Source organism: Idiotropiscis lumnitzeri, chromosome 8, assembly GCF_059441095.1.
Source record: "Idiotropiscis lumnitzeri isolate Australia: NSW breed Sydney's pygmy pipehorse chromosome 8, RoL_Ilum_1.0, whole genome shotgun sequence".
Classification (NCBI taxonomy): Eukaryota; Metazoa; Chordata; class Actinopteri; order Syngnathiformes; family Syngnathidae; genus Idiotropiscis; species Idiotropiscis lumnitzeri.
The window spans coordinates 19,562,132-19,584,124 of NC_142398.1; the positions used below are offsets into that span (position 1 = coordinate 19,562,132).

Genomic DNA, 21,993 nt, shown 5'->3' on the forward strand with positions numbered 1-21,993 from the left:
TGGAGGCCAAAGAGGTCATCGCCAAATTTGAACAGAAAAGCTGGCTATGCATAAAGGATTTTAAATGTTTATTTTCCCTTCACAGTCACAACACCCAGTAATGTTTAAAAAAAACAAAAAAAAAACATTTAACAACATTTTGAAAAAATACTTAAAAAACAGTTAACAGTATGGAGAGATTTGCATTGTGTTGTGTTGTAAATGTATTGGTTTTCGCACAACCACAGTGCAAAAATAATGTCACCCAAATACATATTTTATAAAGCCAACATTTTGCATTCATGCTTATAAAGTGCACAATACAGTACAAAAAGTAGGTTAATAAAGAACTGTTTGTAGTGAAGTCCTTCTCAGAAGGAAGACGATGTCAAATGAAAAAATACATGGTAAAAATAAAATGCCTATTGTATTAAAACAAACAACTGCAGCTTGCTTTTCCAGTGTAGTGTTGGTTTGTTGCTCCCTAACTCATAAAATCTTTTTTCACACATGCGTGGAAGTGTCGGGAGGCGAATGTGCCAGAAACACCCCTTCTGGAAAATTGTTTGAAAAGCTGGTGTGGTAACTGGGGCTGCTTCTGCTGCACCGCCGCTGACTGTTTGACCCGGGTGACGTGATAGCAGAGAGTTTTTGGGCCTGGCAGAGTTTCTGGATCAGGAAATGCTTGTCTCGACCCTCCTGCACAACACACAAAGTGTATTCCAGCCAGTAAGCCAGTTATTTGAAGTCAAACTTATACTCACCTCACACAATATCAGGTGAACCTTCATAATGAAAGCACTCACAAGAGAGCCTACTAAAAGTTCTGTTCTTGAAAGTCCACCAGGTGTTACTTTAACAGCGTAACGACACACCGACCATACATATAATACTTTACAGCATCTTTAAATGAATCTCTCTCGGCTCTGACAATTTTAACCTCTCTGTCTGCAAAGCTGACCAACACCGCTAAAATTGCACAAAGACTGACAGTCTTTAAAAAGATTCAATACACCCACCATGGCGAGCTGCTCTCTAAGTTGTTTGATCACCCTCTTGTGTGCTCCAGCGAGTGCGATCACATAAAACATGGCCAAACTGCAGCATAGGAGATAAAAGAGCTCAAGTCATCAACTGTTCTATGACAAGTCCTTTAAATCACTTAAAAGTCTCACGTACCAAGTAACCACAAAGAAGGACACAGCAAAAGCCTCGGATGAGACAGTGAAGAGGAGTGTTTGGACCCCACTGGGCAGCTGGGATATGGCAGTTGGCAGCACCTCCCAGGAGGTGGTGTAATTCACAAATGGGCCACACGCCTGCGAGCAGTTTATTCTGCATATACACACGTGGTCAGATGGATGAATAAAATCAAAAAAATGTATAAATATTGTTTTTATATTTTACATCTTAAACCGATTTTGAGGTTTGTTTTTTTTTTGTTTTTTTTTTAATCAAGTGAATGACATTTATAATAATATAATATTGCCTTTATTAGTCCCACAATGGGGAAATTCGAGATTCGAACCCAGGCCTCCTGGGGAGACTGGGTCCTGAACGCGGCGCCTTAGACCACTCGGCCATCCTGGGACATTCAAGACACAAGCAGAGTTGCACAACAAAAAAGTGCATGCGGTAACATTACTTACTGTGCCACACTAACAATAACAGGCACGCAGGCCAAACTCAAGCCGATCAGTAGCACCCCCAGAAAGAAAAAGTTGGAACTTGAGGCTCTGAAAGGACGTGTGGCTGGACGGCAGTTTTTCATCAGTGACACCTGGTCAACGATGAAATAGAATTAACACAACATGGAAACGGGCTACTAAAGAACTTCTGATTTGGGTTCATGTTGGGGGGGGGAAAAGGGTCGGCATTAATTACCTTTTTGATGTAAAAGATAAAAAAGTACTTGATGGTGCAGATGGCAGGCAGCATAGGGGAATAGAATGCGCCGATCCAGCAGATGGTCTGGCCGTAGACAATCTCAAGAACATTCTGAGGGATCGCAAACTCCTGCTGACCCCACCACTTCGCAAGGCCACAGTCGCAGTACTTGACTATCAGCCTGAGCAAAAAGGAAGGACTGTATATTATGAGACTTAAAAGGCAGACCAGAGCACATTCCATGCAACCGCATAAATATCACAACTCAATACAGGAAAACACAAATTGAGGAAATGTCATAGATTCGGAATTTGGACCTACTTTCGGGGAAACTCCACAAAGATGGTGACCGCCACAATGATTATAAAATCAAAGATGGTGAGTTTGTACATTTCCTGGCCAATACGTGTCTCCCAACACTGCAGGAAGACATGGTATTACATTTTAGGGCACGGTGATAATTGCATCCCATTTCACATTTGCGACACTTACCGAGTAGAGCAGATGGTTGTAGCCGCAGACGCATGGCTCCTCTTTACACTTTGTGATATGAGACCAGAGCGAGAAGAGCAAAACTCCAATGCTGGTCAGTCGCATGAATACGCACCTTTTAGAAAGAAAATGAAGAAATTTAACTTTTTTTCCCCCCCAAAAAAGAGCTGCTGCGGCTTATATGCAGGTGCATTTTATAGTCGGGAAATAACGTGACATTGCATGCACCTCATAAGAGTAAAACGGATCTCGAAAGCAGGCGAGTAGTCCTCATAGTTGATGACGACCGAGAAGAGGAGCGGAGTGACAAAGTTGGCCAAAGTGATCACAATTGACGGCAGGTACTCGTGGATGAGATCCACAATGAAATTGACCTGCAATTCAGAAAAACGGACCCAGCATCGCTTCATATGCAAACAGTTTTCATGTTTATCGTGAAGAAGGCTGCGTTTACCTTGACCTCATCCATCTGTGCTTTCTGGGAGAAAATGGTGGCAACGTAAATGCTGTAGAAGCAAGCAGCCAGCACAGCAATGACGAATAGGTTGAGGATGAAGCGTATGAGATAAATGCGACATTTCTCTTTACGGGTGCGATCGGCTATTTTCTGTTTGATCCTTTCTTCCTCCAAATCTGTCTAAAGGGAAAACCAAAAAAAAAAAAAATGGGAGAACAGATTCAGAACAAAATCCTGAATTTCTCAACTGAAAATGAAATAACGTAATTAATCACGAAATAATAAAAAAAACTTCAGATCAAATTACCCTGAGCTCGTAAAGCAAACTGCTTCTTTTGAGCTTTGCCGCATTCCCGTTGGTGATGCAGAAGTCCCAACCAGCGAAGATCTTGTTGCAAAAACTCTGGAAACGGTCTTCATCCTGCACCAAGTTGCGCTTGAAACCGGTGGCAGACCTGGAAAAAATAAGGTCTCTTTAGTCAGCGACGTGTAAAGCATTTCAAAAAAATAACACTTGAAAGATAATTATTTGCACCTTTTAACAATCCAGATAAGACTGAGGAAGAGGTATCCTACAGTGACCAGCAGGTAGGCTAAAGGCAAATTATACGTGGTCCCCGGGAAGAGGATTTTGTCTACTTTATAGTAGCCGTAAAACAGATAGGTCTGCTCAAGAAAACCCTTCAGAAAAAAAGCACACACGGGTGAGTGAAGAACCGGCAATACACTGTTATTGTTTTCTGACAATAAAAATACATACGCCGCCGGACAAGAGATCTGCGATATGCTCGTGAAAAATGACAAGACCTTGGCGAGCGCTGCTTGGATAAACACTGCACACACCACCTGTTGCACAAACAAGATGAGATGCGAGCTGAACACCCTGGCGGCATACACGTAGACAAAACAAGCGCTAACTGATTTGAAGGCAGTCAAAGTGATGAATGTGCTGAACACAACAAAGCGCTCTCTGACCATCATCCCGGTTGTAGGTGATGTTGCCCGAGGCGTGGGGGGCAATGATGATGGGCAGCAAGACGAAGCTGAACATGAGGGTGAAGATGATCAGGTTGAGCATGACAAGGAAGCGCAGGAAGGAAAAGTAGGACAGGATCCCAGTGCCGAACATTCCTAGACAAGCGAGAGAAAGAAAAACAATCAATGATAATTGTAGATACCAGCTAACCTTTAACTATTCCTATCGTCAGATATCGGTGATGAAAACGGCACTCGTCACTCTTCACTAAAATAGTGAATATTGAAGCAACAATTTATTCAAATTTACGATCATTACAAAATTCCAATTTACTTACACTGATTTACGGACGAATCAATGTGGGCACGACATAAAGTGTCATAATCATTTTATTTTATTATTTATTTGCACTGGGGAGGGGAAGCTCTCTAATCTCGTTGTACTCTTAGTATCATAACAATAAAGGGCATTCTAAGTCTGATGAAATGCTTATTTCTGAACCGATTCTTACACACTCTCATTTACTCGTGCGACAAATGTCTAACCAATGATATGCGCTATTTTGATATATATGTGGTCTATTTTTTTTTGTAACATAACAACATCATCTAACTTATGATCTTAGGTTTTGGACAGGTGTGATACTAGCCGATGTTGTTCACCGTGTTCCAAGGAATGCTCAGGGAGTTTGTGCTAATGCTCAGACGCACGGGAAATGAGAGGGAATATTCAGTTATGAGATCAAATTGTAACAACTACCTCACCCTCAATCAGGTGGATGTCGCTCCTCCAGAGCTGCATGGCGGTCAACCACTCGTTGACACCATCTTGCAGCCTGCGGAGATACCTGCGCGTGCTTTGTCTCCACTGTCTCCAGCTGCTCAGGTCAGCATCCTCTTCGAGGCGTAGGGCTCTAACACCAAGCAAAGTCAAACACATTAGGATCACTTATGCCATTACAAAATATTGGGTAAATTAGATAATGATAGGGGTGAGGATAAACGGTTCTTACTTGTCTCTACGTTTTTCAGCCATGGTCTGGGCAAGCTCTCTTGTTGGTCTCTGCGCCACATGGCTCTTCTGTTTCTCATCATGGCTGTTTACAGCACTCAGAGTCCATTTCCCACTGCCGGAGGAGCCAATGCCAGCTCGAGAGCTGCTCCTTCTCTTGGTGCCAGTGTTGGACACCTTTCTGCGGTACAGCAGGGACTGGTAGCTGGGGAGCTGATCGAGCAGGGTGTTACTGGTGACTTTTCCACTTCGATCAGTGTAGAACACTGCAAAAGGTTGAAAAATAAGAACTAGAATGTGAATGATGTGCTGATGAATTGATAACATACATGACAGTTAGAGATTAACTCGTTTTAACGCAGTTTAATTTATAGAGCAGCAACCCGTGAATCATCTAGTTTATTCTAAATCCTTGTGTGTTGTCGTAAAACATGAGATCATTGTTATCTTTTTTCGAGACGAATTCATCTCACGTCAACCGTACTTATTAGCTGGTTAGCTGAAGAGTTTACTTCACTGGAGTGACGATCGCGACAGGTAAAGGCAGGCACAAATAATGCTAAATTGGTTTTACCTGAATCCGTATCCATCGCGACCTTTGCCGGGGTCGGAAAACGGATAAATATTGAACAATGTTATGTAGGACAACTGTTAGCCTCAACTGCTGTTAGTTGTTGACGCTTCAGTTGTCAGGTTGAAAACATTATTTGCGCCGCAGTGGTCGCGACAACTTCCTGAACTCCCGAACACTCCCACAAGTGGATTGTATTTCGTGTTCATTTGTGATTTATTTTTCTATATGATTTCATACAGCAGATTAAGAATAGGTGATAATAGAAATTAAAAAAATACAAATTATATATATAAAAAAAAAAAGGCAGCTTCGGTCAACTGCATGGCCCCTGGAACATTGTGCACTACATTTCCCACAATTCAGTGTCAGTGGTTGCACAATAAGGCTACGTTCAAGGGACACCGTAAAAGTTCGTAAAGTTGTTTCCAACTCAACATACATTTAAAATGCGCTGTTTGGAACTTTCAGATATAATTTAACCAACATTTTACTTTAGTTCGAACATTTAAATTTTTCTTATTATTGGCAATACCTCTTGGTATGACGCACATCAGCTTCACAGTTACCTTTAAGTACGATTCTTGTTTTAGATCTAAATTGTGCAAATGCATAATGCACTGTGCCCTGCAGTGAAGTCAATATAAGCATGATTTTGAATTGAAAGCCGACGAAACATAGAGTAAAACTATATCTCACAGAAGTGGTACAGTGTGGTGCATCCATGACATCCAAACAGAATTGTTTTTCCACTAAATTTCAGTAGCTTTTGCCATTTCACAAAGTAGGCCAAAAAGTTGGCATAATCAAATCAGATACAATTACAGTATCTAAATATTTTCATTATTTGTGTGTGTGCAGGTATGAAAAGCAGCACCGTATACAGGTCTGCATATCCAAATACATTTGGACAACTGCCTGAAGGTCCAAATAAGGATGTTAAATAAATGATGCCTATGGATTTTGTTATTTCTTCACAACAGACATCATCCACCCAAGACCCACCTCGTCTATTCATATGAAGTGGACTTTTACCTTTGTGACTTCAGCACACACTGACTTCCTGGTTACAAACTTTTGTGATGGTTGTTATTGGACACACAGGTCGCTTTTGTCTCTTAGTCTGATTGGCATGGACTTCTAGGTCTATCGTTTTTGTATTTATTTTTATTTTTTTTAATCAGGCTTTACTTCTATTAGATTTGTTTCAATTTCCACCAAATTACCAGGTAAGCCGGTTTGACAAATATTTTGTTATGCAATGTAGGTATCTCTTTGACACACTGTACTCCATTCACATTCTCGATTCAGTAGGCGACTGTTTTGTATGTAGTGTTTTGAAGTTTTAATAAGGCCTTATCCTGCTGAATTATGTATTCTACGTGTCTACGTAATCGTGTACTCTCAGCCGTATATGCAGGCTAGAAGCCTATCTAGTGTTTCCTAACCATTACCGAGTCAAGACATTCATTTGAAACTACGAAATAAAAAATCTAAAGGCACACCACAAGATGTATGAATACTGAAATAAAGAGGATTTTATCTCAATTTACTCACAAATTGCATTATTCATTTTGAACTCTGCATTTTTAATTGCACAAAAAGCTCATCTTTGTATTAATGGCAACCAGTGGATACACGGGTATATTGCTTTTTCAGCCATCGAACGGAAGAGCCACTAATTGCTGCCTTTCACGACACGTACTTCTTATCATTGATAGACGAATAATTGAAGAAATAATCATTTTCGCACATGTTAAGGGAATTTAGATAATTTCCCCGAGCAACCCTGATTATCTCTCACCGTGAACTAGGATGCCACGGCACCCTTGTTGGGAATAACTCAAACCCATTTTATGAATTAATAATGAGCCAATGGGGGCGGGGCAGGCAGATTAAATGACACACATCTCTCACAAAATGTGAACCTCGCATCAAACTTGCAACGTAGCCTTGTATGGACAGGAACACAAGGTACAATATTTTAATCATATACTGAATTTTTGAACAGGACTGGAACATAATTTAATACATGCTCGATCATTGAGTGAAAGGATCAACATTTTGAAGGCCCTCATGTCAAGTTACAGCAACGGAGGACATCTCAACCCTGCCTACCATGACAGCGAGACTCTGGAAATGGATAGGTGTGTGATCATATAACCATTTATTTGTGATGAAGTCATATTTACACATGAGCATGAAATTCTTCAATCCTGTTCCTCGAGGGCCGGTATCCTGCTTGTTTTCCATCACACCGAAATGAAATGATCAGGGTCGTTATCTGGTTTCTGCAGATCTTGCCGGTTATCTGATCATTTGAATCAGGTGTGTTGCAGCAGGGAGAGAGGGAAAACAGACAGGACACCGGCCCTCGAGGAACAGGATTGAGGAACCCTGCATTTTAATAATTGCTCAATAAAATGATTTTCTCTGGAAACGTAAACCGCTTGGGACTCCGGAAAATTATCAAACTGTAATACGGTTCCCATCGCTTTATTTCGATCCCCCAGAAAACCACAGCACACTAACCCTTATGTCCGAGAAGACCTGGACTGGTGCAAGGACAGAGAGGAAACGTACGACTCTGTGATTGGTCAAAGCAATGGTATTGACGATGTCGAGAGAGTTCCCTGGGGCGGCCGGCAGGAGGAAAGCTGGAGGAAAAGAGAAAATATTCCCATGGGACTCCAGTCAAGACGCCCGGAAAGTTCTGAGATCCAGCATGACTTCAGTGAGTGAGGCTTGATCTAGCATCAAAACACACATTTTTTAAAATCAGATCTAACGTTCAACCGACTCACTCATTGTAATGCAGGTCGTATGCCATTGCAAAGCGACCGTGACTTGCAGTACGATCAATTGCTACCAATCCGACTTCCTTCTGCATCGTCAGGTAACGGTTGAACCATGTGCTGGATGTAACAAAGCAGCAGGTCAACATAACGCCTAGTCCGTGTTTGACAGCATTATAGTACGGTACTTACTTGCTCCCGTTGATCTTCAGGCACAATGTCTATGAGATGGAGGGGAGTCGGATTGAGGATGAACACGTTTCCTAACCATGATCCTGGTTATCTCGCTTTCACAGAGGAGGCCATCAAAAATGAGATGGAACATGGTAAGAGTCAGGTGATGAATTAGTAGCTCGGATCTCTGCACGGTTATCAGTGACAACTCAAACAACGTGTCTGTCGTTTCCCGTGTAACAGAGGAGAAGAGTCTGGTCAAAGAACTTGTTGCCTTGTCAACACGAGACAGAATCAAGGCCATACGGGACCTTCCCATGAGCTTTGGAGAGAAAAAACATATAAGGTGACGAAATGTACGGTACAAAGTCTCTACTGAAACAAATTAGCAGGAAGGACAGCATCTATTTCCTTCTGCCGATTACAGATTTACAGAAAAATGTGCAAGTTGTCCTACAGTAATGTTTTTATTAATGCTGTCAAGCGATTACAAATTTCAAATCATTAATCACAAAAAATTGCATAATTAATTGTGATTAATCACATTTTTCAACTAGTATTTTTTTAAGCTTGTAACAGGTATTTACTTGGGTAATAATCGTGTAATTAATGTAATATCACATAATATGAAGCATATTTTAATTTAAAGACTGTTCTAATAGCTTTCTTTGATTCTTGAATACGATTTAAAAGGAGTCATCTTTACAGGCATTTTTTTTTTTCAAATAATTTTCAAAATTTTGACATTTAGTTTTGCCCACGAGCTCCACAATCCAGCAGCGTTTCATTGCAAGGCCCAGTGGTAACTTGAGCGGGATATTTTGTTCTGAGATGGTGTGCTAAAGATATACCGCTAATATGGTACTGTGTTTGAATTTAGTTTTTTTTTTTTTTTTTTTTTCAGAATTCAGAATCAGCACGATATGCAAATTATTTTTGAAGTGAATAAAACTGAGTTAACTGAGTTCAAATATTTAACTGTGTTTAAAAAAAAATGTCAAATTAATCTCGAGTTAACGCTTTAATTTTGACAGTCCTAGTTTTTATCCAAGCAAATGGACAGTCACAACAAATAATGTTTTGTACGACTTTCACAGGAGTGAAGTGCTGTCATTTGAGTCCAAATCTCGTCGGTTCACTTGTTTTGCAGACTGTTCGGAAAGAACATCACTGGTGAGTTTCTTTAAGATCGTAATATTTCTTCTAACACCGTCATCCTGAAGCAGTGACTTGACGTGTCACATTCTGTGTTCTTGCAGTTTCTTCGCAGGTGCGGCTATAGTATCCGGTCGGCTAGGCAGGCCTTGGAACTGTGGCAAGGCATCATGAAAGAGATCGGTGGCAAGTTCGGCACCAGCGTCCTCACCTACTTTCTATTCCTCAAGTGGTTGCTCCTGTTCAACATATTCTCCTTCCTGGTTAACTTTGGCTTCATTACCATCCCGCTGCTGGTTTATGATATCTCGCCCAACGCACCGCCAAATGTCAGCTTCAGAGGACTGGAGATTCTAACTGGAGCTGTGAGTGTTGTTTTATTCATTGCCTTGACTGTCACGCAATGTGAGCTACTTTTTAGTATCTTATTTTAAACCAGTGCTTCTCAAATAGTGGGGCATGCCGCCCTAAGGGGGCGCGGTGCCATTCTGAAGGGGGGCGCGTATAACCCTGGGGAACATGCTTTTTTTCATCGTACTACAATAAAGTGTAATTGCACATCCACTCCAGTAGGTGGCAGTGGCGCTCTCATTGTCCATTGTGCGCTGTGAGGATTAACTCCACGGTGTAGGTTTGTTTTGCCGCGAAAATTCATTTATTTATCGTTGAGGCGGAAAGTGGGCGGTGGTGGTGGGGGGGGAGCACTGATTGTTTTCTTCTTGCTAGGGGGGGCGTAACAGAAAATAATTGAGAAGCATTAACAAAATTTTCCAAGATTTCATTCAAATGTAATTCATATTGAAATAATTTGCATCATGCGTTTCAACTCCATCAGGGTTACTTCAACTCCACTGTCATGTACTACGGCGGTTACAGCAATGAAACTCATGTGGATCGGGTGGAATACAACATGCAGCTCGCTTACTTCTTCACAATTGCCATTTATATGGTGTCGTGCGGTTTTGCACTAATCACAAGGTGAGTCCCGTTTGCACAATGTATTTATAGTCAACATTTGAAGCTTTAAAATACGTACAAACTTCCCAGTTAAATGTTTCTTTTGTCCCCTGCAGCATGGCAAACTCCTTTAAGACCAACTACATGCTTGCCGATCAAGTTTCAAACAGCGCATGGCAGCTTTTGTGCAGCTGGGATTTTAACATCATTAATGAGAGAGCTGTGAGACGGCGCAAGAACAACCTCAGAGTACAATTAAAGGTAAATGCTAAAACTTGATGACGATTTCTTTATTTATTTAACAAGAGATTTGGGATTTATCCCTCTCAGGAGTCATTGTCAGAGAAGGCCCAGAGAGATCTGCTCACACTCACTGAAAAGCTGAAGCACGTTGGAATTCATCTGGGCTCGTGGCTTCTCTCCACCGGCCTGGCTGTTGGCTGTGCAGCCAGCATTTATTTTCTCTGCCACTACGAACAGCAGGTATGAGGTCGCTTGATTAACAGAAGGAGAGCACACAATGAATTATGGTTGATGGAAAGGTGACGTAAGATGTTCGGTACCGTTTTATATGTCATATTTTGTTTAATGTTTAAAGCTATATATATATATATATATATATATATATATATATATAGTTAAAAAAATGCATTTTGCCCCACTATATAAAAAGAATAACGCACAAGATTTCTTTTAATCTACCGTATTTTCCGGACTATAAGATGCACCTGTATATAAGCCACAGCAATGATTTTTTTGGGGGGGAAAAAATGAGTTGTTTACTGCATGTACAGAACGATTTTGTACTGTGAATGCACATAAAGGTACATAAACAGATTCTTAAAACAATGTCTTTACCACGGCAACAACTTTGCTCGTTAAAACAGAACAGACCCAAGAGAAAAAAAAAAATTGAGATTTATGTTGAGTATTTTCTAAACTATAGAGCGCCCCCTACAGGTGAGAGATACTCTGTTGTTAGCTAACAACCACCGATGTGCTTTCTATCTTCGCAGACTACAACAGATGCTTCAAACTGGTCTCTGCTCCAAGAGGCAAAGACTCTCCTTGTCCCCTTTGTGGTCTCCTTGATGAACCTGGTGGTCCCACTCTTCTATTCCCTTTTCAATAAATTTGAGCAATATTCAAGTCAACGCCGACAGATCTACACTCTGTTGCTCAGGTCTGATAGCAGCCTTTCTATTTTTTAGCATATTTCTGTAGACATAAAAGTATGGATTGTAATATTTGCAAATTTCCTGAAATAATAGTGCTAAATTGATCAAATAAACAGAGCTGGGCACTTGACCCTTTTTTTTGCTGGTCAGTCCCTCCAATGTGAAAACTATGCAAAATAATAATAATAATAATAATTGAGTAATGGGGAAATTATTTTTCACGGCTCTGTAGGCGACCAATCAAGAAATGATTTATGTAAATATAATGTAATTGTGTTACTTCTATTTAGCTATTTTTTCCTGCTTCCAGAAACGTTTTACTGAAGATGTTTATTCTGGGTGTTTTGTGCTACTACTGGATGAATGTGGTGGCTCAGAAGTTTTCGGTATGTTGAGCATGAACCCTTTCGAGCCATAATCTAATCAGTTCCACGTCGTGTTCCTTTAAGCTTTTCAATGTTTTTCCTCTCAGTGTTGGGAGTCCATGGTGGGCCAAGCGTTGTACCGCTTGGTCATCTTTGATTTTTTCTTTCTCATATTGGGATCCTTGTTCGGAGAATTTCTCAGCAAGTGAGTTCTGCTAATTCGGAAATTTTTAGATGTCACCTCAGATGGGACTTTAATTTATTTTTGTCATCTATTTCAGTTTGATTGGAACAAAATTCCTACCACGTCTTGGCGTTCCAGAGTTTGACGTCGCCAGAAATGTCCTTGAACTCATCTATGCACAGACTCTAGTCTGGTGAAACAGTTTATTGCAATTAATTCATAACTTAAATCAAAGTATAAATGATGCTGCATTTTATCAAGATTTTAAGATCCTGTCATAAGGGTTTGTTGTTCTTCTCATCGTAGGATCGGGATTTACTTCTCGCCACTGTTGCCTGCCATTCAGACAATCAAGTTTTTCGTCCTGTTTTTTATAAAAAAGGTAAATATCTGGACTGTTTTTTCCTCTCCTTTGTTTTATCTTATTGGATATGCAAAACATGGTTTCTAGGAGCACTATTCCGCTGTGAGGTCAACTAATGTCAGACGATAAATGAACTCAAGAGGATCGGTAATTGGATCCTGGTTGACAGTGTCAGTGGCATTGCTGAATTTTTCATGCACATGGAATGACCTCTGAAATAACGCCATTCAAACCTCTGAATAGAAAAGGCAACCTCGTGTTTTCCATTACAGCTTGCAAATGAAATTAGATTGATGGCATTACGATATGTATGATATATGCAGATATACGTTTTGTCCCCAGGTCAGCCTGACTCACAACTGTCAACCTCCACGGCGGACGGGCAGAGCGGCTCAGATGCAAACCATCTTCATTGCGCTTCTTTTCTTCCCTTTCTTTGTGGGCGCTTTGTCAATGGTTGCCTACACTGCATGGCGGTATCTATATCTATATCTATATATGTGTATATATATATATATTTATTTTTTTTTTCATTTATTTCATCAAGTGGCGACCCATAGAAAATTATATATATATATATATATATATATATATATATATTTTTTTTTTTTTAATGTATTTTTTTCATTTATTTATTTATTTATTTTATCAAGTGGCGACCCATAGAAAATTGTATTATATATATATATATATATATATATATATATATATATACATATATATATATATATATATATATATATATATATATATATATATATATATGTATATATAGTTTCATCAAAAGTCCAGATTTTTTTACTTGATTTTTTTTTTTTGGTAAAATCAAATTCTTTCATTTCATTTTTTTTACATTCTCTGTAGACTTCCTCCCTCTCAGCAATGTGGCCCTTTTCGGGGCCTAAACAACACCTTCAGTGTGGTTGGAATCTGGATTGATGGAATGGAAGACATCCCTGGTTCTCAAGGGGCTATCTGGATCTATGACAATGTCATCAGAAGTGAAATAGTTTACTTTCTCGGTACACTCATAATTTTGTAAGTGCACAGCAGTTGCATAATATGAGTTACTCTCGCTATATTGTTTCAAAATCAATTTAAAAAAAAAAATGCAGTTCAGTTTCTGATGAATCGTTTAAATTGATGAAAATTTAATCTTACCCGTATTTTTTATTTTTTTTTATTATTCTTGACTTCTATGCTTTTCTCGTCAGAATCATCATTTATATCTTCTGGCAAGTCTCGCAGGGCCGCCAGCACCTCATTGGTCAACTGAGGCAGCAAATTGCTAATGTGAGTGTGACTCAAACGTCGATGTGTGTTTTATTGATTGAAACTTTGACTTCTTCTTTACCATTTTTTTGTTTTTCTCACCAGGAGGGGAAAGACAAGTCCTTCTTGTTGGAGAAACTGCAGAACCTCCAGAAATCACATCCTAATAAGAAGCACAAACAAAAGAATCAAAAGAAGGTAGCATTTCTACGTGATCAAATGCTAACCTTACTTTGTTTCATCTGTTTCTTTTTCTATTTCAGCGCCCCAAGCGGCACATGGAAGACAGTTCAACGGGCGGTCAATCCCACTCGAACGCAGCACTTGAACCTGTACTTATTCACCAACGACTTGAGCAAGATGAGAGGCGCTTCCCCAGTGGTATGCCACTCCCCTCGGATATTTCCACTTCTGAGGCGGTGACCGCGATGACCCGCCAGAGAGCTGAGGAGCAAATGGAAGAACGTTACCCAATCCCCCATTCGTCCGTCACACAGCCTGCCAGGCGCGTGGGTGACGATCATGGAAGAGATGTGTACTCCGGTACATCAGAATTTCCTCAAAACCCTCATGACAGATTCATGGCTGTAATTCAGGCAAGACAACATGATGAAGAAAATGCAGCAGCAGAAATAGACGGCTTTCCATCTTCCTTGTCAAACGCTATGATACAAGTCATGCAAGCGAGGCAGAGAGCAGAACAAGATGAGGGTCGTCATTGGGGCCCAGTTATTCCGCAAAATCCACCTCCCGCTAGTTCCAGCGCTCTCATCCAAGCTATGTTAGCCCGGCAACGAGCCCAGAATGAGTATGACGACGGATACTGAACTACAAGTTTGTCTCGCCCACATAATTTTATTTTTAACAAAACTAGCGATACAACAATTTACTGTAAATAAAGTCTCAATCTAGTCTTTGCATGTGAGAGGCAGCTTTGCTTCTATATATATAAAATATATATATAAAATATATATTATATATATATATATAAAATATAATATATATAATATAATATATAATTTATATATATACATATACATACATATATATATATATATATATATATTTATTTATTTTTTCAATTTTATTCTTCTTAAAGAAGAACTCAACTCAACACAACTTTCTTTAACAGCTAAATTAAAAAAAAAAAACACAAAAAAAAACCCCCACAATTATTATCCGTCATTCTTTTTGTTCTCTGCTGGTTTAGATTGTTCAACATCTCCCAGTTCCAGGGACTGGATTCAATTAAGGCAGCGTTTAAATGTCTGGCCTGAAGTGCTGATTCCAGTCTCAAAATGAACACCGCCAGGCTTCATCCAATCCACCAAGCAGCCGAAAATAAAAACATTCCTCTCAATTTCAGCACTGCTCTTCTCCAAGTGAGTCCCGAATGTCACTCAGGTCCAAGGAGTCCGCCGGTATGGGTGTTTTGCGGCCGCTCTTAAGGGTCTGGCTGGAATATACCTCGACAGTCTTGGAAATGGAGTGCACGGACGGCTCTCGGAAATATTCAAAAGCCTCTCTTGCGTGTTCCTCCCGAAGGCTCTGCTCAAAGGTCTTGCGCTTGTGCCTGAACTCGATGACAGTCTTTGTGTAGGAGTTGAGCGTGGTGACCGATGCACCCATGCAGCAGGTGAAGGATGCCCAGGCCATGCTGATATAATATGACACACACACACACACGCACATACGAAGAGAGTTAGTTACCTGCCACTCACTTTCAGTTTTAACCGCCGGGAAAAAAAATGGCAAGTGCTCAATCCAAATGGCATTTTGAATTTCGTCACACTGTGTTTGCCTAGATTAGTGTCAATCCCTTTAAGTCCCTCTGCTCTCCTCAAGTAAAGCGGGTCACGTGTGAGGTCAGACAATCAAATCATCATCTCATGTAACGAGCGCTCAGGTTGAGCCGATGCTCCTAAAAGGTCAAGAATTGTTTCGACTCATAGATGAATTTTTCCACACACTGCGCATATTGTCAAGGCGTGAAATATCATCCCCTTATGCAATCCCAATCGCGCCGGTATCAGGCTTTGGCACCAAAGCCTAATCCTGCAGAACATGAGAGCTTTGGGCTTTTTTTTTTTTTTTTCATTAGTGGTGACAGTGATGCTGGGGAGAGGTGAGAGTGGAGCTAAGAGACTATTTGGAGTGGTTGCAAGGAATTTTAAGAATCCTTCTTTGTGTTGGGTTTTGTAAAAGTTATGTTAATGTAGAGAAGCCATCGAATAACAAACGTTGTATGAGTCATACCAAAAAGACCAGCCATAGTCCCAGTTGTAAGGCCTCCAATCGGGAGGTCCCAGACTGACGGTGACCTGGAAGACTTGAGTGTACATCACATGAGCTACCATGCCCAGAAGACCTGCAAATGAATGGAGGAGGTGAGAAACATCAAAAATGTTCTAACTTTTAGTCATTAACGCGACGGATTCAGTGACAATTTGTCAAAATGTTCTATAATTTAACTTTTAATAAGCGCTTCTTCAACTTCAACAGAATTTGCGGATTCACTCGTCTAAACATTCGGATTAATATTACACCCGATTTTAGCCATTTTACTGGACGGCCATTTTTTCACTTCTGACGACGGAAAATGACATCGCAGTTGCTCACGGCTCAGGTAACGACCAATCACAGCTTACCTGTTTTTTTGAAGCTGAGCCGTGATTGGTCGTTACCCTGAGCAACTGCGAGGTCATTTTCAGTCGACAGAAGTGACAAAATGGCCGCCCTCTGAGATGGGTAAAAGTGGGTTTTAATGCTTAACTAATATTCCGCAAATGCAATATCAATCAGAATGGGGTTCAACTAGTGAAGGAACATAAAAAATTATTAAAAAAAATAAATAAAAAAAAAATTGGGGGTCAACTTCCCCTTTAACTCATTCACTGCCAACCCATGAATGTAATTTTTGGCTTCTATATCCGTCAATGGCACTGAAAGAGTTTTAACGAGGTGCTAGTTTGTAGTTTACTATAACATACCGAGAGTATATATTTGGAAATAGCTGACACGTGCTAAAGTAAATATAAATAGATGACGATGATGATAACCTGAGAGCACAGTGAAGACAGCGGCGAACGCATTGAGCTTGAGTCCGTCAATGATGTTACTGGAATGGACGAGCTCCAAACACATGAGGCCGAAGCCCACCACCAGCAGAACTATGTACAGCATCTCAGACACCAGCGACAGCCACAGCATCCCTGACAGACAAGATGCAATCATTAAATACATAAAGTATAATAGACGTTGTCATATTTCATCATCTCAGTCAGAATGATGCAAATCAAGTCGGAATTTCAAAATCAAGGGAAGGAGGTGAAGGGTAGGGGGGGGGGCTGCGCTGTAGTTTCTGCAAGAAAAATTGGATGACAATCTAGGGTACAATGGACTAAAACATTTTAATTTTAATATTTCAAATCATAGAACACTCGCCTTTCTCTGATGCTGGAGCCAAATCGATGAAACTGCGACATCGCTCACCTAGGATCACGCAGAATAACACAATTACATTTTGTTGCTGCTGTGATGAGGCACACAGGATGACTTTTTATTTCACATTTCTGAAACCAAAAAACTTGAATAAATACTTCTCATAATGTCAACATTTATGACACCACGGCTGGAGAAATAATAGTAAGACAGTATGGTGTGGATTTGTTGATTCCGCTTAGCGCTGCTCTCTCAAAAGTGATGACAGGACACGTTCGCATCTTCAACGTGAGGCCTTCGAGAAGACTCGCTGTCACCAACTTGTGATCTGATTGGCGATCACAACTATCCATCAACTCTAGGAGCTCATTCACAGCAAGTCTGAAGGCGTACTATAAAATCTGCCTGGCAACACAAACCAACTGAATTCTGATTGGATAAAAACTCTCACCTAAAAATACAACACTGGAATATAATATGACATAAATGTGAAGAATAATTAAAATAATAAAAGGCCTTGTAGTCACTCAAACTTCTTCCGTCATTCCTTTCACAGAGGAATTAAAACGTTGATTTTCGCAAAAAAAATAAATAAATAAGACCCTATTTGCAATGATGCTTCAAGCCTTGGGCGGAGTAAACAAAGATGCCTCATGTTCTAAGTGGAATTTGTTGATGGAGTTGTTGTAAAGAAACACTTTAATCAGGTAGACGGAGGCTGGCAACAGCTGTTTTGAGGAAAAATTCATTAAGGCCGCTGTTACGTAATCCTTATTAACTCAAGCTGTCTCAGCTCCCCCTTCCATCGTACAGCCACTTGATGAGATAGACATGTCCTAGCAATGCCCTCAGGAATCTTTTCAATGCACGTTGTTGTTGCTGAGCGAAACAAAGTAAGTGCAGCGGAGGTCGGAACTCATCTTCTTCACAAAAAAAAAAAGAAAGAAAAATGGACTCCACTTGTTATTTCAGATTTAGAAGCAGTGCGCCAGCTACAGAGGAGAGCATCTTTGACCTTGCTTGTTATGACCTCTAAATGCACACGTTAGCTTCACACTCAATCTTCTCTCTTGTTCTTCAAAAGGGGAAGTCAAATCAAAATATTGTTTTATGTTCTATGCAGCAACACAAGTCTGAACGCATTCTTCTGATTAATATTGTGTTTGTGGAATATGAATGAAGCGGCTGATCCGTGAGTGGTCATTACCTGACGCCTGATTAACTGTGATGTCATTTTCAGTCGACAGAAAGTGGCAAAATGGCCGCCCCCTGACATGGATAAAAACGGGTGGATTTTTGCTGCTAAACTAATTTTCCACAAACGGAATATAAATCAGATCACAATGTTGTATTTAGATTATTGTGGGTGCATACATCACATTATTGTGAAGAAAAAATTGGAGTTAGGAAATAATTAAGAATTTTGTATTGGACCCGCAGAATACATTTGTTTTTATTGCTGTTCTTAAGTACATTATTCAGGGATGTGTAGTTACTTGAGTACGACTATACTGCATTTTTTGACAACTTGTAATTTAATGTGTCAGCTTAAATCACCAACTTCTGCCATCTAATGAAATAAAAAAAAAACACATACAAATATTTTTTTCATTTTTTCTTTTAGTTTAGGCTACCTATTTTCACATTTTTTGTTTGTCAAATCTAGGGATGAACGATTTTGAAAAAAATTATCTTATTGAGATTCCCCCCAAAATACTGCAAATGCATTTTTTTTCATATGCAAGTCCTCTTCCCTTGCATTTTTAACATACACAGGCAATAGATAATTATGATTAAATTGATCAGATTCGTTATATAGAAATGCTTTGGCCTTATTGGTTAGACTTAAATTTAGTCAAACAAGAGTTTATTTAGCTAATTCCCCCCAAAAATCTGTGGCTTTATCACTTCAACTTTTCATGTTTCATGAAAAAAAACGATGTCTTTGGAATTTGGGAGGAAACAGGAGCACCTGGAGAAAAACCTCGCTTGCCCGGGGAGAACATGAAAATGCCGGAGCCGGAACCGAACCCTGCAACCCGATAGAAGCCCACCGACCAAATGAGGCAATTTTTTTTCTCCAAAATTAGAACATTTGAAATTTGTATGCTACTGCATTGGGATTTTGATTAGAATATGTTTATAGTTCAGCCCTAGTAGTTCATGTTCACAAAAATAAATAAATAAATAATTGGTTTGATTTTAATATTTTTTTAGTAAGTACATTTCAGAGTGTGGACCTTTTTTTTATTTTGCTTCATTGACTTATTTTTGAAGCCATACTTCTACTCACCAATTTATGTTTTTTTTTCACAGATATCTGGACTTCTACATCAATGCCGAGTGTGTATTTTTACACCTCTCATGATAAGATCTTTTAATAGATTTCGATTGTGATTGATGAGTGTCATGTTGGACGGGGAAAAACTGAAGCATGCCCCTGCCAAGGCTTGTCCGAACAACCTTGCACACACACGCACACACACCTGGTGATCTTACTTTCATCGTGGATGTTCTCCTCACACGAGAACCAGATTCCTGTGTGGAACTGTCGAAAGAGGAAGCGGTCGTCCCCGGTTTCCCAGCTGTAGACCACTTTGTTCGGGTCGGTCTCGTTGACGCCGTAGTCGATGCACTGGTGGGTCCGCAGTTTGCTGCACTTGGGCTTGGGGACCCTCTGCGTCCCCACGCACCAATAAGTGGTGATGAAAGCCGTGATGGCGAAGAGCAAGGCGAAGAAGTTCAAGCCCACCGACAGAAGAGTCCTGCATCTGCGAGTTGTTTTCATTGTCGAGGAGGAGGAGGTGGCGGACAGTTCATGGGTACAAGAGGAAGAAGAGAGGCGATATTCCCAAATGTATCAAATGGTGAGGGCGAGCGTTCTACTGTTTCCAAAAGTATCCATTTAAGTGCCAGAATCACGCAGCGTCCTTGTGACCAAGAGTCACTTTTGTTTGCAGCATTTGGGCACTTCTATTTGGCACTCGGCGGCCAATGAGTGTTTGAAAGGAAGTCACGTTGTCTAAGGATTTGACTCCTGCTTGGATCCCAGTGTGGGATTTTCTTATCATCCGCACGCGTTTGCGTCATGACGACGTTTGTGCGCCCCCTGCTTGATGTGACGTCATAGCGCGCCACTGTGAACTCTGCACACCAAAAGTTCATTTTAGTGTGCGCGCGAGCATGCGGGGCAGGGGGGGGGGGGACTTATGGTTAATTGCACTTGAGAAATCCAGTTTAAATTTACGTTGTCATTTATGTTTCAATTTTATTTTTCATCTTTTTAACTATTTTCTTTCAGATTATTACGGTGCTATTTATCATTAAAAAAGTTTAACAAAAATGTGTTGTTTTTTGGGGGGTGGGTGGGCTATATATTAATGGCATTTCACTTCATTGCAATGGGAAAAGTCTATTTGAAAGACGAGTATGTTGAATTTTAAATCGAACATGAGCAGCTGTTCTTCTGGTGGATGCGTTTTTGCCCAAAAAAAAAAAACAAAACAAGAAAAATCCTTTGCCCCCCCCCCAAAAAAAACGCTAATCGGTGAATCCACAGGTGTTGTAGCCTGAGTACTTCTTTTTCAGTCAATATTTATCATGTCAAGTCATAATGACTTATATAACCTCTCCGCTTTGACTGATTACTAAATTGTCTAAAAATGTAAATGTGAGTGTGAAAGGTTGCAATATATGCCCTGCAAATTGTTGGCAACCAGTCCCACATATATGTCATCATTGCTTTTTTTTGGAATGTGGGAGTAAACCAGAGTACCCGGAGAAAACCCACATAGGCACAAGAGGAACATACAAACTGCACTCAGGAAGACCAGAGCCGGAATCGAACCCTGCACTTCTGCACGGTGAGACCATCGTGCTAACCAGTATGTCCACCGTTCCGCCCTCACAAAACATCCGAAACTTAAAATAAAATTAACTTGAAGGCAAAGCGCAAAGGGCTCAATCGAGACTACGGCGTAGGCCATTTCAAATATCCGCACGAATGCCATGACCACTTGATTGTCACTGAACGGCAAAGTGCATGACTAAAACACACACGCACACTATAAGGATTATAAACAATGATAATCTGTGATTGATTGAATAGCTGCAAAATTGATCACGGTGCTATTAGAAACACTTTCCCTGCAGCGCAGTTCTCCAGTGGCCTGCAACTGACTAATCTTGACAGCGCCATTGAAAACTTTTTTTTTTTATTATTCTTACATAGAAACTATATCCTGCGATACACAAATATCCAGTTTCTTCGCGTCCACCGATGACAGCAGCAGATCATCGTTAATCCATATGCTGGGGCGCAATCCATATAGAATTCTTACGTAATTCATCAGGCGGACGTACGAAAACTGATCCGTTAGGATTTGATAGGAAATAGTCAAACGCAAATATTTCCTCACAGCTTTGCCTAAGCCTGCGGGTCACATGGACATGAGCATCACGAATGATCACTGAAGAAAAAAAAAAAAGTGGTCACAAGGACATTGTAATGCTCTTTTGTTACACTTAATGTCAGCACAGCTGCTGCCTTGGCATGCATCAGCGTCCCAGCAGGAACAAACAGATTAAAAATACTGGACAGGACCGGAGATATGATTATTGCCCCTTGAGGGGATCATGAACAAATGGTCCTAAATTCAATATGGTGCTCCGAGCGGGAAAAATAGACGGGTACAAAAGGAGCTTTTGGTATTTTTCCCAAGTATCCATGTCAAAA

The 21,993-nt window shown here is 40.3% G+C and overlaps 3 protein-coding genes across 3 annotated transcripts; 1 reads left to right on the forward strand and 2 right to left on the reverse strand.

The window, feature by feature from the left end:
• Window positions 1–53: 53 nt before the first annotated feature.
• Window positions 54–5,675, reverse strand: tmc7 (transmembrane channel like 7). Its single transcript, XM_088302385.1, has 16 exons — window positions 5,377–5,675; window positions 4,804–5,068; window positions 4,556–4,704; window positions 3,791–3,946; window positions 3,576–3,661; window positions 3,351–3,496; window positions 3,123–3,270; window positions 2,813–2,995; window positions 2,587–2,732; window positions 2,359–2,473; window positions 2,188–2,285; window positions 1,864–2,047; window positions 1,629–1,759; window positions 1,159–1,314; window positions 999–1,077; window positions 54–678 (listed from the first exon to the last, which is right to left on the reverse strand). The coding sequence occupies exons 1-16, from the start codon at window positions 5,390–5,392 to the stop codon at window positions 484–486; spliced, it is 2,253 nt and encodes a 750-aa protein (XP_088158511.1). The 5' UTR covers window positions 5,393–5,675; the 3' UTR covers window positions 54–483.
• A 791-nt stretch (window positions 5,676–6,466) lies between these two features.
• tmc5 (transmembrane channel like 5) lies at window positions 6,467–14,741 on the forward strand. The gene is made up of 21 exons (XM_088303518.1): window positions 6,467–6,602; window positions 7,385–7,520; window positions 7,887–8,107; window positions 8,192–8,269; window positions 8,381–8,494; window positions 8,586–8,688; window positions 9,440–9,515; window positions 9,602–9,862; window positions 10,333–10,475; window positions 10,571–10,715; window positions 10,785–10,937; window positions 11,471–11,637; window positions 11,943–12,018; window positions 12,105–12,202; window positions 12,279–12,374; window positions 12,488–12,563; window positions 12,888–13,021; window positions 13,410–13,583; window positions 13,760–13,838; window positions 13,923–14,015; window positions 14,081–14,741. The coding sequence occupies exons 2-21, from the start codon at window positions 7,450–7,452 to the stop codon at window positions 14,642–14,644; spliced, it is 2,922 nt and encodes a 973-aa protein (XP_088159644.1). The 5' UTR covers window positions 6,467–6,602; window positions 7,385–7,449; the 3' UTR covers window positions 14,645–14,741.
• LOC148332623 (germ cell-specific gene 1-like protein) lies at window positions 14,647–20,329 on the reverse strand. The gene is made up of 5 exons (XM_088303517.1): window positions 19,758–20,329; window positions 17,262–17,309; window positions 16,877–17,029; window positions 16,074–16,185; window positions 14,647–15,474 (listed from the first exon to the last, which is right to left on the reverse strand). The coding sequence occupies exons 1-5, from the start codon at window positions 20,044–20,046 to the stop codon at window positions 15,180–15,182; spliced, it is 897 nt and encodes a 298-aa protein (XP_088159643.1). The 5' UTR covers window positions 20,047–20,329; the 3' UTR covers window positions 14,647–15,179.
• Window positions 20,330–21,993: the final 1,664 nt, after the last annotated feature.

Bases quoted from the DNA above. Each gene is read 5' to 3' on its own strand.
- tmc7 (XM_088302385.1), bottom strand. The intron at 4,705-4,803 runs GTAAGAACCGTT...GCTTGGTGTTAG, and splicing joins GCTGAAAAACGTAGAGACAA to AGCCCTACGCCTCGAAGAGG. The intron at 2,733-2,812 runs GTAAACGCAGCC...TCTGAATTGCAG, and splicing joins CACAGATGGATGAGGTCAAG to GTCAATTTCATTGTGGATCT.
- tmc5 (XM_088303518.1), top strand. From the start codon at position 7,450: ATGTCAAGTTACAGCAACGGAGGACATCTCAACCCTGCCTACCATGAC. The intron at 13,584-13,759 runs GTAAGTGCACAG...TTTTCTCGTCAG, and splicing joins CTCGGTACACTCATAATTTT to AATCATCATTTATATCTTCT. The intron at 13,839-13,922 runs GTGAGTGTGACT...TTTTCTCACCAG, and splicing joins TGAGGCAGCAAATTGCTAAT to GAGGGGAAAGACAAGTCCTT.
- LOC148332623 (XM_088303517.1), bottom strand. From the start codon at position 20,046: ATGAAAACAACTCGCAGATGCAGGACTCTTCTGTCGGTGGGCTTGAAC. The intron at 16,186-16,876 runs GTTATCATCATC...ATTCATTTGCAG, and splicing joins TGTCTTCACTGTGCTCTCAG to GTCTTCTGGGCATGGTAGCT. The intron at 15,475-16,073 runs GTATGACTCATA...ATATTATATCAG, and splicing joins GACTATGGCTGGTCTTTTTG to CATGGCCTGGGCATCCTTCA.